Here is a 13,587-nt window from a genome sequence, read left to right as displayed (position 1 = left end):
CCTTTCTCCCCCACCTTTTAGTCTAATCTTCACAGACTGAGTGCATTTTCTCACCTGCCTTTCAAATACTTAATCTTTTCATCTAAAAGTACTTTTAGCCCTGGCTGGCGTAGCTCAGTGGATTGAGCTCAGGCTGCGAACTAAAGCGTCGCAGGTTCGATTCCCAGTCAGGGCACATGCCTGGGTTGCAGGCCATGACCCCCAGCAACCGCACATTGATGTTTCTCTCTCTCTTTCTCCCTCCCTTCCCTCTCTAAAAATAAATAAATAAAATCTTTAAAAGTACTTTTAAGGATTGTATTGACTGGATTCAACTAGTTCTCTTAACTAAGAGGTATTTTGGGGGATAAGAGAAGACTCTGTACTTGATAGTGTTGTTAATTTCGAAGGTCAGTTGCCTAACCTAGACATGAAACAGAACTCCGGAAGTCGTGTGAGTCTTAAAGCATGGGAACCCTGTACAGCCATAAGGGTAACATTCTTCTCTGGAGAGTAAGTGTCTCTCAAAAACAGAATGAATATATTATAGTAGGTTATGTATTTAGGACATTAATGTACTCGGTACTCATTTTATTTTTTAGTGCATTTAGTATCATTAAATTATAATTCAGATGTTAATGTTGAGTTGCCATCTTTATAGGTTATCTATTAAATTAGTCATGAAACACTACTTTAACTGCTGTGCAGTAACTTTCACGGCCCCCACGTACAGCGCAGAAGAGCAGTGGACCTGAACGTGAGAATCCTGGACTTGAGCAGCACGTTCCTCATGGGGGCCAACTTGCCCACCAAGATAGAGAAGCATCTCCTACCGGAACACATTCACCAGAACTTCGTTCTTGCCGGGGACCACATCGTAGTGGACGGGCTGCACGCAGAAGCCCCGGATGACTTGGTATGTGTTCTCTCTGCGGCCCGGGCCCCGTCTGTCTGTCTCCTGCTGCTGCATGTACCCCAGATTCCGTGATGACGCGGTCCTACCATTGAGATCACTTTGCTGCTGCTGCTAAGCCCTAAAAATTGAACTTTGGGGTTATTAATTCCATAAATGCTTTCAATGATGAAAGTGGTTTAATCTTGGGGTACGAAGAACTCGTTTTTGAAGTGTGCTAAATAACAGCAGTTGTCGGCATTCTGGACTGCCCAGACTTCTTAGTGCACATCGGCCCCCGCTTCTCCTGCTTCAGGGTGCCTTGCGCCAGGTGCTTTGGGCTCACTCTGTCTGACCACGCCCCGGAGCAGAGCACTCCTGTCCAGCGTGTTCTTGCGCCCCACACTGGCTCACGGGTCTCAAGGCTGTATTCGCCTTGTGCAAACCGTTACTTTATTTTTATAGTGACCATCACCTGCAGAATACAGTGGTGAGCGTTAGCCTGCATTGTTATTGCACAGGACTTTGTGTTACGGTATTTACGTCTTTTATCGTCTGCTGTTCCAATACAGGTGCGAGAAGCCGCTTACAAAATTTTTCTTTACCCCAACGCCGGTCAGCTGAGGTGTTTGGAAGAGCTGCTCCGCAGCAGAGACCGCCTGGCGCGGCTCGTCGGCTACCCCACCTACTCGCACAGAGCTCTGCGGGGGACGATAGCGCAGACCCCGGGTAAGCCTGCGGGGCCACCTCTCACGGCAAGACGCGGCTTTTGTGGAGCCGAGATTCCAGCCTGAAAAATTATTTTTGAATTTATTTTTAATTGTAGTCGACATCCCGGGTTACATTACTTTCAGGTGTACAATGTAGTGATTCAGCAGTTACTATGTGCCCTACAGAGCGGTCACCGCGACAGGTCCAGGGACTGTCTGTCGCCATGCCTGGTTACTGTGACCCTGTGACCCTGTGACCCTGTGCCCCATGCTGCTCGCTGCACCCGACTGCTCGCGTAGCGGGCCATGTGCGCTGCTTCCTTCTCCTGCCCTTCCGGGCTCAGCCCGCCGCCCCCGTTCCCGGCTCCCTTCAGCTCGCGCTCTGTCTGCGAGTTTGCTCCTGTTTTGTTTTGTCTGTTTGGGGATTCTACACCTGAGTGAAATCACACAGGTCTGGTCTTTCTCTGTCCGACTCATTGCAGCTAGCGCGGTAACGTCTGGGCTCATCCACGCTATCTCAGACTGCAGTGTGGCATTCTTCCCTTCTGTGGCCGAGCTTCGTTCCGTCGTGTGTGTGTGCCACCACTTCCCCCTCTCCCCGCCTCTGTCCGTGGATACGGACAGGTCGCTTCCGTATCCTGGCTCTTATAAACCATGCTGGCGTGGACATAGGGGTGCATATGCTTTTTTGAATTACTGCTTTTGTTTTCTTCAGAGAGATGCCCAGAAGTGGAACTGCTGGGTCGTATGGTAGTTATATTTTTAATTTTTTGAGGAATACCAATGCCGTTTTCCGTTTCCAGCGTGGCTGCACCCATTTCCAGCCCCACCCCAGGGGACGGGGGCTCCCTTTTCTTCACATCCGCACCGATACATGTGGTTTGTTGTCTTTTCGTGATCATGGCCGTTCTGACAGGTGTGAGGGGATGTCTCGTCGTGGTTTTAATTTCCATTTCCCTGACGATGAGTGATGTTGAGCATCTTTTCATGTACTTGTTTGCTATCTGTGTGTCTTCTCTGGAGAAATGTCTGTTAGAGTCCTCTGTCCATTTTCTGATTGGATTTTTGTTTTTTATGTTGAGTTGTATGAGTTCTTTATGTATTTCAGATATTAACCCCTCTTTGAATATGTTAATCTGTAAATACCTTCTTTACTCTTGTTGACGGTTTGCTTTGCAAAAAAGCCTTTTAGTTTGATGGAGTCCCGTCTGCTTATTTTTGCTGTTGTTGCCCTTGACTCCGTAGATGTTTCCCAGCACATGTTGCTGAGACTGACGTCAGAGAGCTCACTCACGGCCTGTGTCTTCTCCTGGTGGGGTACGGTTTCAGGTCTTGCACTTAGTTCTTGAGTCCACTTCGAGTTTGTTTTCCTATATGGTGTAAGAAAGTGGTGTACGTTTGGTTTTTTTGCTTGTGCCTGACCGGTTTTCCTAACATACCTATTGAAGACTGTCTTTACCTCGTTATATATCCTTGTGTTCTTTCTCACTGATTCACTGACCATATAGAAGTATATTGTTACTGCTGGGCTCCCTGTTCTGTTCCACTGATCTATGTGTCTGGTTTTTGCCGGTGTCATGCTGTTTTGGTTACTATGGCTTTGTAGTACAGTTTGAAATCAGGATGCGTAACACCTCTAACTTAGTTCTTCTTTCTCGTGATTTGTTTGTCTGTTCAAGGTCTTTCATGGTTCCATATAAATTTCAGGAACAATTGTTCTATTTTCGTGGAAAAATGCCGCAGGTATTTTGATAGGGGTTGCATCGAATCTGTAGGCTGCTTTGAGTAGAAGAGACGTGTTAGTGGCACTAACACTCGCAGTCCTCGAGCACAGGTGTCCTTCCCTGTGTCGTGTCATCCTCAGTCTCCTTCACTGACGTCCCAGTCTGCAGCTTAGGGAGGGGTCTTCCACTTCCACAGGTAAGTGTGTTCCTAGGCATTCTTTCTGCAATTGCAGATGGAACTTTAAAACTTTTTCTTTGTGATAGTTTATTATGTGTGTAGGGAAACAGTGGATTTACGACTATTATTTTTCTATTCTGCAGATTTATTGAATTTATTAGTTCTGATAGTTTTTTTGGGGGGTGGAATCTTCAGGGTTTTTATGTATAATATAATGTCCTCTACAAATAGTGACAATTTTCTTTCTTTCCAATTTGGATACCTTTTATTTCTTTTTCGTGTCTGATTGCTGTGGCTAGGACTTCTAATACTATGTTGGATGAGAGTGGTGAGAGTGGGCATCCTTGTCTTGTTCCTGATCTCAGAGACAAAGCTTTCAGTTTTCACTGCTAAGTATGATGTTAGCTGTGGGTTTGTCAATTTTGGCCGTTATTATGTTGAGGTATGTTTTTTTCTATATCAGCTTTGTTGAGAGCTTTTATCATAAATGAATGTTGGATTTTTTTTCCCCTGCGTGGTTGCCTCTCACACACCCCATTACCGGGGACCTGGCCTGCAACCCAGGCACGTGCTGTGACTGGGAATTGACTGGTGACCCTTTGCTTCACAGCCCAGTGCTCAGTCCACTGAGCCACACCAGCCAGGGCTGGATGTTGTATTTTTGGCGATACCTTTTGTACACCTGTTGAAATAATCTTACGGTTTTTATTGCTTTGTTTATGTGGCATATCACACTGATTATTTGCAGATGTTGAACCATCCTGCATGCCTGAAATAAATCCCACTCCACTGTAGCGTGTGGTCTTTTTAGCGTATTGCCGAAAACTGGGTTGCTGATGTTTTGTTAAGAATTTTTGCATTTGTGTGTCAGTTGTCATTGTTCCTCTTCCCTTTCTGGTTTTACTTGTACCTCTCTCTGGCTAAAAGTTTATGTGTGTGTGTGTGTGTGTGTGTGTGTGTGTGTGTATTATTGTCTTTTCAAAGAACTAGTTCTTAGTGTTGTTGATCTTTTTATTTATCTTTTATTAGTCTATTTCTACTCACTTTGGGCTTTGTTCTTCTTTTTCTAGGCCCTTTCAGTGTAAGTTTAGATTGTTTATTTGAGGTTTTCCTTATTTCTTGTGGCCGGCCTGTATCCCCCCCCTATGAATTTTCCTCTCTGAGCTGCTTTTCCTGGGACCCGAAGGTTTTTGGGTATTGTGTTTCCATTTTTATTTGTCTGCAGATATTTTTTTAAAATTTTCTCTGAATTCATCATTAAGTCATTGATTATTGAATAGCGTATTGTTTAGCCTCCGTGTTTTGTATTTTTTCCAGTTTTCTTTTAGAGCTTAATTCCCTGTGTCACATCGTTGAGACTGGAGAAGACACTTGATATATGTTCAGTCTTATAAAATTTACTGAGGCTTGGTTTGTGGCCTCACGTGGTGTATCCTGGAAAATGTTCTGTGTCCACCTGAAAAAAATGTGTTTTCTGTTTTCTGTGGAATGTTCTGTGAGTATCTGTGAAGGCATTCTCCTCTCCTCTGCGGGTTAAGGCCGCTGCTTCTCTGCCAGCAGCCCACCTGGGTGGCCCGCCTTGCACCCACGCCCGGGTGCGGGTGCTCTGTGGTGCCCATGGCACCGCCGCTCCCCCTCCCCACTCCCCCCTCGTGTCTGGTGACGCCTGCCCGTTCGCGGAGGTGCTCCTGCCTTGGGTGCCTGGGCGTTACTCGCGTTGCGTCTCCTTGTTGGGTCGGCTTTGAGAGTCCCGACTGTGCTGAGTTTTATCCACAAGTCAGTCTTGCTGTCTCTTTAAAACTCAGCAAAAATTAGGCGTGTCCAAGTAACTTCTTTTCTTGCACATATAAATAGGTAGAAACACTTTGAAATGTAAAGTTTTCTTTTTTAGTTTCCCGTTAACTCTTTTCATTTTGAGGTACAATCTAAGGCTTTGGATTATTACTGTGTTGCTTGAATTGTTTTTCTGATAAAGAGATTATTGTTATCTAGAAATATTTATTACTTGCCTAGTATATGTTAGCAGTGTTGCCTTCTCTTTAAAAACCATCATTTTGAGTGCATTGTAGTATGTAGTAATGATCACCACATTATAACTTTCACAGGTATATTTATTTTTTTATGTAATTAAAGATATTTTCTTTCGGATTTTATTTTTTTAGAGACTGTCATGGAGTTCCTTGAGAAACTATCTGACAAACTTTCGGAAAGGTTAGTTTTTATTCTGCTCTTTAGAGTAGATGTCGTTTGTCTTCTGGGCTTTTCTCCTGGGGACCCGACTCACACAAGTGTTAGGGTGTGGCCTGCGGAGGGCGTTGGTGCCAGAACAGGGGCTCGGGTCCCAGGACTGCGGGCAGAACACCGGGGGTGCCCCGCGGCACCCTGGGCACACACCCCGAGGCTTCCCGGGGGGCGGCGGCCAGCCCCTCTGGTTACCCGTCTTCAGGAGGACATCTCTGATGGGCAGCGGAAAAATTCCCCAACTGGTTTCGAAACTGTGTGTTTTCGTTTGTGCCGTCAATTTTATGGCAAGCTCAGAAAGGAGTGTTTTCCTCCCGTTGGCCTAAATGTGCGCCGTGCACAGAAGTGGCCGACGACCTGCGTTCTGATCTCGTGTGTTTGGAGGACGCCCTGCTGCGCCGGCGGCGGTTTCGGGCGGAAGTGCGCGCCTCTGCACCACGGGGAGTCCCTGCGTTCCAGTCACCCCCACGCCCACGCCACCCCACCCCGAGACGCCCAGCCTGTGCCATCCCCTGTCCTTCTTCCCCCAGCTCCCCTCCCGGGCTGCGCAGCGGGCAGGGCTCCGACAGGGGTCGCGCACCTGGGTCCTCGGAAGGGGCCTGTCGTGGGTTGTCCGAGAGGGCCCTGTTCCGGAGAAAGTCAGGGACCGTATGACTTCACTCGCTTGTGGGGTAGAAAGCTGCAAGTAAATGAACAAACAGGGCGAACAAACAAAAACTCTAAGACACAGACGACAGTGTGGTAGTTACCAGAGGGAAGGGGGTGGGAGGGGGAAGTCGAGGGTAAAGGGGGGCAAATCCGTGGTGCCCAAGGGGTCTGACTCTGGTCAGCAGACCCCGAACACACAGATGGGGTGTGGTGGAATCGTGCACTTGAAACCCGTATCATTGTATTAGCCAGTGTCGCCCCGATAAATTTAGTAAAAGTGAAAGAGGGTCAGGTTCTCTGATTTCTTACAGTGCTGTCTAAAATTTTGTTTGCTTTTTTCACTACACCACCATGTTGAATTTTAGCTCAAATTTCCATTTTCTATTTTAAACTCATGCCTCTCTAATCCTCTCTAATTTGGATTTTATTTATAAATTCTAAACTTTTATTTTTAATCTGGCAAATAACTATGGCTTTGATATAATGAAGAGGAAGCGTTAATTATGCAGTTGTTTGAGAATTTATTCCACTTTGCTTTGTTGGTTAAGTGTTAGTATTCTTTCTGTACTTGTATGTAGTTTACATTTTGAGCAAACATCCTCGGATTTTTAGTTACATATAGTATAGTTAATTCTAACAAATTTCATATTCCACAAATATTAAGCATGCATTTGATTATTGTGCAGCTGGTGTTTTTCTGTAGGGAAAATTATGAGTAGTAGTCTTAAATATAATCTATGTTAATATTCTTTTATAGGAAGTAATATGCTAGATTTTTACCTTTTTAAGATATAGCAGAAAGTAGGTATTTAAAGTTTGTAAATGACCATGCTTTTTGGACCATAAGATGCATCACAGTTTTAGAGGAAAATAGGGGAAAAAATTTGAAGCAAAAAATGTGGTAAATATTTAATAATATAAATAACACAATATTTCACCAATGTAAATGTAAATAGAACTCAACAGCAGCATTAACAGCCATTATTCCTCCCAATGGGGGGGGGGGGGGGTGCGTCTTATAGTCCAAAAAACACGGTAATACTTCGTATGTTTCTGTTATGTCGCTAATTTTTCTAAGCTTTAGTACTTGCAAGACATGTACCTTGGGATCAATACAGGTTTCTATTTGCATTACAAATTACTTCTGATTTTATGGGCATTGGAAAGTAACATAAGCACCTAGTTTTTTGTAATACGATTGCTCAAATTTTGTATAACGGTTAATGACAAACCTATTTTACAGAACTGTCAAAGATTTTGAGATGATGCGAGGGATGAAAATGAAACTAAATCCTCAAAATTCGGTAAGTGACTGTGTTGGGGCATGTTTGCTAATAACACACACAGTCGGCGGAGGTCATTGTCTTTTGACTCCGGGACTGTCTTCTGGGGACGCACCGAAGGCGTCTGTGGGCTTGTGTCCGGCCCTCCGCTGTGGCGATAGAGGCACGGGAGCGTTTGATCCGGACGTCTGGGTCCGACGGTCCCAGGAACACGTGTGCACACGCACACACACCTCCCAGGATCCACAGTGCACACTGCTATCAGTGTGATGCACGCGTGCACATGCACACACATGCCCCAGGATCCTCAGCGTACAGTGTCAGCATGATGCACGCGTGCACACACGCATACACGTATCCCGGGAACCATGGCCCACCCTGCTGTCGGTCGACATGATACGCGTGTGCACGCATCCACACATGTAAATGTGCATCGACACTGCGCACTGACACACACCCCTGCAGAGGCTGCTGCCTCTCTGCAGAAGGCAGGCTGCTCTGTGTGGTGCGGCTTTTACGGAGCCTGGGGGAGGCTGGTGGCTGGTACCACCAGTGTCAGTGCCGCAGTGCACACGTGTGTGCACTGCCTGTGGGAGCAAACACACAGGTGACTGGTGATGTGCGCCTGCCCTGAACACACGTGCTGTTTCCTGTCACAAGATCGAGTGACCGCCTGACCTGACAGCACAGACTGACCCGTCCTGAAGGCCAGGGTGCCGGCTCAGGGAGTGGGGCGCCCGGGGAGCAAGGGGGCGCCCAGCGTGAGGGCCCTGCGGGCACCCCCAGGACTGCCGGGGCTGTCTCTGCCGTTCCTCTGGGGGGGCTGTGTGTCAGCTTCCCAGGTGCTGCCGCCACCACGGACCAGATGAACCCGCCAAAGTCCCCGCCCCCGGAGCAGCAGGCCGCTGTCGAACTTAAGGGAAGGGCTGTGCCCAGCCAAGGCACTAGTCGTGTGCCCACTCGGGCCCGGTGGGCAAGCCGACTTCGCACACTGGGTGGTGGGTCAGAATTGCCTCTGAGGGATATCGGAGGAGGGACTGTGAAATGTGTCGCCGGGAGCTAGTCGATTCCGATCTCACACGACGCGAAACTGCCCTGCCCAGACACCCCCGTGTGGCTGCCAGTGCAGGCTCTCCGGCCGGCGGCCTCCCCCAGTCTGCATTCACCCCACTCCCCGAGCTAGAACCTGGGCTCGCCGTGGGCCAGGGGCTCTCCGTGCATGTCCTCTGGCCACAAAGGGGGGGCGCCCCCGAGAACTGGGCAGAAGTGGGGACTCCGGAGCCCTGCGCCAGGCCCAGTGAGTCTGGGGGCCCGCAGCCTGGGCCTCACCCCACCCCCTCCCCCACAGTCATTGTCAAGTCCGCAGGTTCTGCCTTCCTGAGCAGGCCACAGCCCCTGGGCCCCTCCTCTGTGTGTGTATGCCACAGCCCTGCCCAAGGCCATTGTTACTGCTCCCCCCACAACAGTGGCTGCCAGGTTGGGTTCCCAGCCTTCGGCTCCCAGCAGAGCCGTCCTGGACCCTCGTGCCCGCATGCCGTGCGGAACGCTTCCTCAGTGGCCCTATTTGGGGGGTCCTGCTGACTCCGTACACAGCCGCGCCGGGGCGGGGGGGGGGGGAGATACAGAGTCCCGGGCCACACTCGGGGTGTCACCGGGACATACGTAGCCGGGAACAGTGCCTCCAAGGCCCCTGCTGCCTGCGCGGGGCTTCCGTTCTGGGGCAGGAAACCACGGGAAACGGGGGAAGGACACACGTGCCGTGTCCTGAGGTGATGACGGCTACAGGGAGAACAGCACGGAGGAGGCGGCTACAGCTGAGACTGGGGTGGAGACGTGGGAGGAGGCTACAGTGCGGGAGGGCGCTCTGAGGGGGCGGCGGCAGGTGCAGACGCCCTGGTGGGAGGTGGCCAGGCGAGCAGGGACCACCAGGAGGCCTTTGTGGCCAGAGTGTGGTGAAGGGCGGGGAGTCGCAGGAGCTGGGCGCAGGACACCCTCTGGGCGAGGTCCGGTCACCTGGGAGGCAACCGGGAAAGCTCCGGAGAGCAGAAGGCGCTTCCCCAAGTCTTAAAGCCGCCACCGGAGAGGAAAGACAGGAGCCCAAGCAGGCTGACTGCGCGCCCTGCCTGGTACCCCCTCCGCCTGTCGGCGACAGTGTGCGGGCACGTGATCCTTCAGGGGCTCGGGCCCTCTCCCTGTCAGTGCTCTTCACAGCTGTCATGGAAATTACTGTTGCAGTGTGTTTCTCCGTGACATATTTTCTTTGCCAAGATTAGAGTTAATTCTGCTTTAGTTACATTATAAATGGTTGCTTTCATTTTGGGGATCCACCCTAAGCTGCTCGCTTAGGTATAGAAAGAACCTAATCTCAGCCTTAGTACACTAATCTTACCTGCAGCATGTTGCACGGGTTAGAGCACGGGCTACATGTTGGGAGCAACTTCAACATGGCTGGTTTAATCTGTTAATGTTGACTCTCATCAGTTTACATTTCCGCAGGACATCTGTTTACCTTTCCCCCGGATTCCAGGATCACGCCTCAGCCGGGCCTCCCTGCGCATGGATCACAGGAAACTGAAATAAAGGGGCGGCTGTTTCCTGCCCAGTCGTGAATTCTTAGGGCATCCTAGGACCTCCCTGATTTAAAAACGGGTTTACATTTTATGAGCTAGCTAAACTGTTGATGGGAATTGTGAAGTAGTCAGCAGCTTCCGTAACGGTGGATTTTTCCCTCGTAGGAACTAATGCCGTGGGACCCCCCCTACTACAGCGGCGTGCTCCGTGCAGAAAGGTACGTAAGGCCCTTTGGGAAGGGAGGGAGGGAGGAGGGCATTAGTGTTTACCGAGCACTTAGCACACGGACCCTGCAGCCAGTCCCCACCCTCCACTGCCCGGGCTGCAAGCCTGCGTCTCCTCCAGGTCAGCCCCTCGGCCCCGCCTTTGCAGTTTGGGTCACCACGCTCTGCTCTCAGGGACTGAGCTGCACACGGCCTGTGGGAAGGCACGCGTGCTCTCTGAGTCTCTTAGCGAGGCTGTGTACTGGACGGGGTTTGCTGTGGTCCCTGCGCCGTCGGTCAGGGTGAACGCGACAGTGTCTGCGCCGTCAGTACGGAAGCAGCATCGTTACACGGACTTGGCCGTCTGCGGGCATCCTTCTAGGGCAGGGGCGTCAAACCCACTCTCACTGGGGGCCCCCTCAGCCCCACAGTTGCCTCCAACAGGCCGCAGTAATTTTAGGGCTGGAGACACGCAGCTGCCCCTTAACAGTTAAGGAGTTGAGATGACATTCGGACCCAGCAGCGAGCCGCACTGGCCGGAGCCCGCCCTGGCCCGCGAGCCCCCGCCCCTGCCCCCGCCCCGCTCACCGCCCGCGTGCCGCACGGTCGGCCTGCAGAGACTGCGGGCCCCGGGGTGGCTCTGTTGGACGTGTCTCCTCTGCCGGGGCTCCGAGCTCTTAAGAACAAGTTCGCCCGCGGTGGGATGTGGGACACAGCCCCGGGGCTCTCGGGGACTGCGCACGGGTCGTGTCGGCTAAAGGCCGCTGCTGCCGCCGGCCCAACGTCAGCAGGAGCCCCCGGACTCCAGCACCTCAGGTCACAGCACTTGCTGGCATCATCCGGTCGGCAGCCCGTGTTCGTGTTTCCCCGACGGTGTCAAATGCGTGTTTTCCCCGTGGGCTTGCTGGACCAGGGCCGCAGCAAGGCCTGCCGCCGCGTCCGCCACCTCTGTCCCCGGAGCCTGTCACGCCAGGGCGGGCTTCTGCACCGCAGGCCCTGCCGCGCCCCCGAGTCTCTGGGTCCCGGGCTTGTGGAAGGGACAGGCCTCCCCCGCGGCGCCCACGGCTCTCTGGGGGGCGCCTGGTGCTGGCCTCCGTCGTCCGGTCGGTTCCTCTCCGCCCATAGACCTGCGAGCTGATGTGGTTCCCCGCCGCCGCCTGGCTTTGTGGTCCTGTTTTACGCCCGTGCTCCAGCCCTGGCTCTGCCACCTCCCACAGGGTGTCCTTCCAGAGGCCAGTCTGGCGGAGGGGCGGGGTGGCGGGGCGGTCCCGGTGCTGCACCAAGACCTGGCCCGAGCCTCTGCAAATGGGGCCGCCGCCTGGTGCCCCCTCCCTGTCCCCGCGCCCTGAAGCCAGCCTGCTGGCCGGCCCGCCCACTGCGCCAGGGCAGGGGGGACACCGTGCTGCGCTTGTCAACTCAGTGAGGGTTTGTGTGAACTCTGGTCTCACGTGAACCGTGTAGCTGATCGACCGCTACCGGAAATCAACGCCTGATTACCAGGCCATGCGGGTGAGGCCGTTTTCTCGCCTCAGACTTCAGAGGTCCCAACGGAACCACACTGACAGTGGCTGAGTTTTTACAAAACAGAGAGGAAAAAGACTTTTCTTTTTCATTGATTTGAGAGAGAGAGAAACATTGATGCGTCGTTCCACTCATTTATGCACTCGCCGGCTGCTGCTTGCGTGTGCCCTGGCCAGGGGTCAGACCCACAACCTTGGCGCGTCCGGAGGGCGCTCCAGCCGACCGGCCTGCTGGCCAGAGCCAGTCCCTGCTTCCAGGGCAGTGAGCCCCTGCAGGGTAAACAGGCTTCTAGCCTCACTCGGTCCCTTCAGGCTCCTGTACCACCCTGCAGCCAGCTGAGACAGCAGCGTTCCCTGCGGCTGTGCAGGCTAAACATTGCAGAATGCCACCCCAGGATCCCATCATCATCATGCTTAGATAACCGTTTCTGATGCCAAAAACAGTCTCTCTCATTTCGTTTTGATCAAGTTACAAACAGCGTCTCTGCCAGTGTCATCCCAGGCCGCTCTTGGTCAGTCTGTGCTCTCCCTCCTGCGCACAGGCCCTCCGTCTGGCAGGCTGTGCGCCGGCCGCCCTCCCAGACCAGAGGGGGGAGAGAGAGGCTGTGCAGCCCGGGTTCGAGCCCTGGTCGCAGCTGTGTGTCATGTGCTCACCAAGCCCCGTGCCAGCATCCCGGGAGCTGCGCCCAGGCCCAGTTTCCGCCTGCACCCCAGGTGCGTCAGGAGCAGGAACCAGCCTGACTGGCAGCGGGTGCGTCCGTGCGGTGCGCCGGCTTAAGAGGAAAACGAAAGTCGGGCTGCAGCGAAGAATCCCTTAGCTGGAAATCTCCCGTTGATCATTTCCGCACCCACTTCCCTGATCGTGCTCCTCCTCAGGGTGTTGAGATCTCGCTGAATTCTGTTGTTCTCAATGAGACGTGGTGATACCCCTTTACCACGCTGATTACAGTGTGTCTGGTTGTTTGGAATTGGGAATTTGTAAACCCGTGTGTAGCACATTTTTAAGCAGAACAAAGAGCAGAGCACTTACTAAACTTCCTCTAGCAACAGTGGTGGACAACAGAATTCTCTTCCTGTTCCCTTCTGAGGAGGAGTAATCAAAGGGCTCTTTGCAGACTCAGATCCGTGCAGCGTGGTCACAGGAACAGCAGCAGAACTCTGCTGTGGAGCTGCAGAGGGGTCTGAGGCAGGGAGAGGGAGGGCGGTGAGAGGAAATCCTGCAAATGCACCGAAGCGTTCTTCTTTGGGCCGCGGCTCGGATCCCCCGTGCGGTTCAGTGCCTCTCCGTGGGTTCGGGCTCTCCGGGTGACCGGTAGGGGGAGGGGCTTTGATACCTGGGTTCTGTGCGGGTCAGGGAGTGGTGGCTGAAGGAGCCACAGGCCTGTCTTCAGGGGTGACCTGGGAAGGGGACCTGGGAAGCGTCCCGGGCCAGAGCGCAGGCCCAGGCTTTTGCCCGGGGGGCACGGTGGGGGGGCGGGGGGGGGGGTACTGTGAAGACTGTCCCAGTGCTCATCAGCCCCGCCCGGGCGGGGAGCAGCTGTGTCCTGAGCTGGGGCAGCCGCTGGCGAGCATCGTCGTGGGGCTCCGGGCTGTGTGACCACCGGAACATCTGTGGATCACTGCGCACTGTGCTGAAGG

The 13,587-nt window shown here is 52.5% G+C and overlaps 1 protein-coding gene across 2 annotated transcripts in view; it reads left to right on the top strand.

Annotated features, from left to right (window-relative positions):
- Positions 1 to 13,587, top strand: part of LOC114508689 (mitochondrial intermediate peptidase) — an 81,899-nt gene that overhangs the window by 13,826 nt on the left and 54,486 nt on the right. For both annotated transcript variants that reach the window (XM_028526718.2, XM_036011204.1), the window contains exons 6-10: positions 713 to 895; positions 1,444 to 1,600; positions 5,646 to 5,694; positions 7,616 to 7,676; positions 10,391 to 10,443. In XM_028526718.2, the coding sequence (XP_028382519.1) occupies positions 713 to 895; positions 1,444 to 1,600; positions 5,646 to 5,694; positions 7,616 to 7,676; positions 10,391 to 10,443 (503 nt within the window). The remainder of the gene's footprint in view (positions 1 to 712; positions 896 to 1,443; positions 1,601 to 5,645; positions 5,695 to 7,615; positions 7,677 to 10,390; positions 10,444 to 13,587) is intronic.

This window comes from Phyllostomus discolor, chromosome 11 (assembly GCF_004126475.2).
Source record: "Phyllostomus discolor isolate MPI-MPIP mPhyDis1 chromosome 11, mPhyDis1.pri.v3, whole genome shotgun sequence".
NCBI classification, from domain to species: Eukaryota; Metazoa; Chordata; class Mammalia; order Chiroptera; family Phyllostomidae; genus Phyllostomus; species Phyllostomus discolor.
This window is presented reverse-complemented; position numbering and strand designations above follow the sequence as displayed.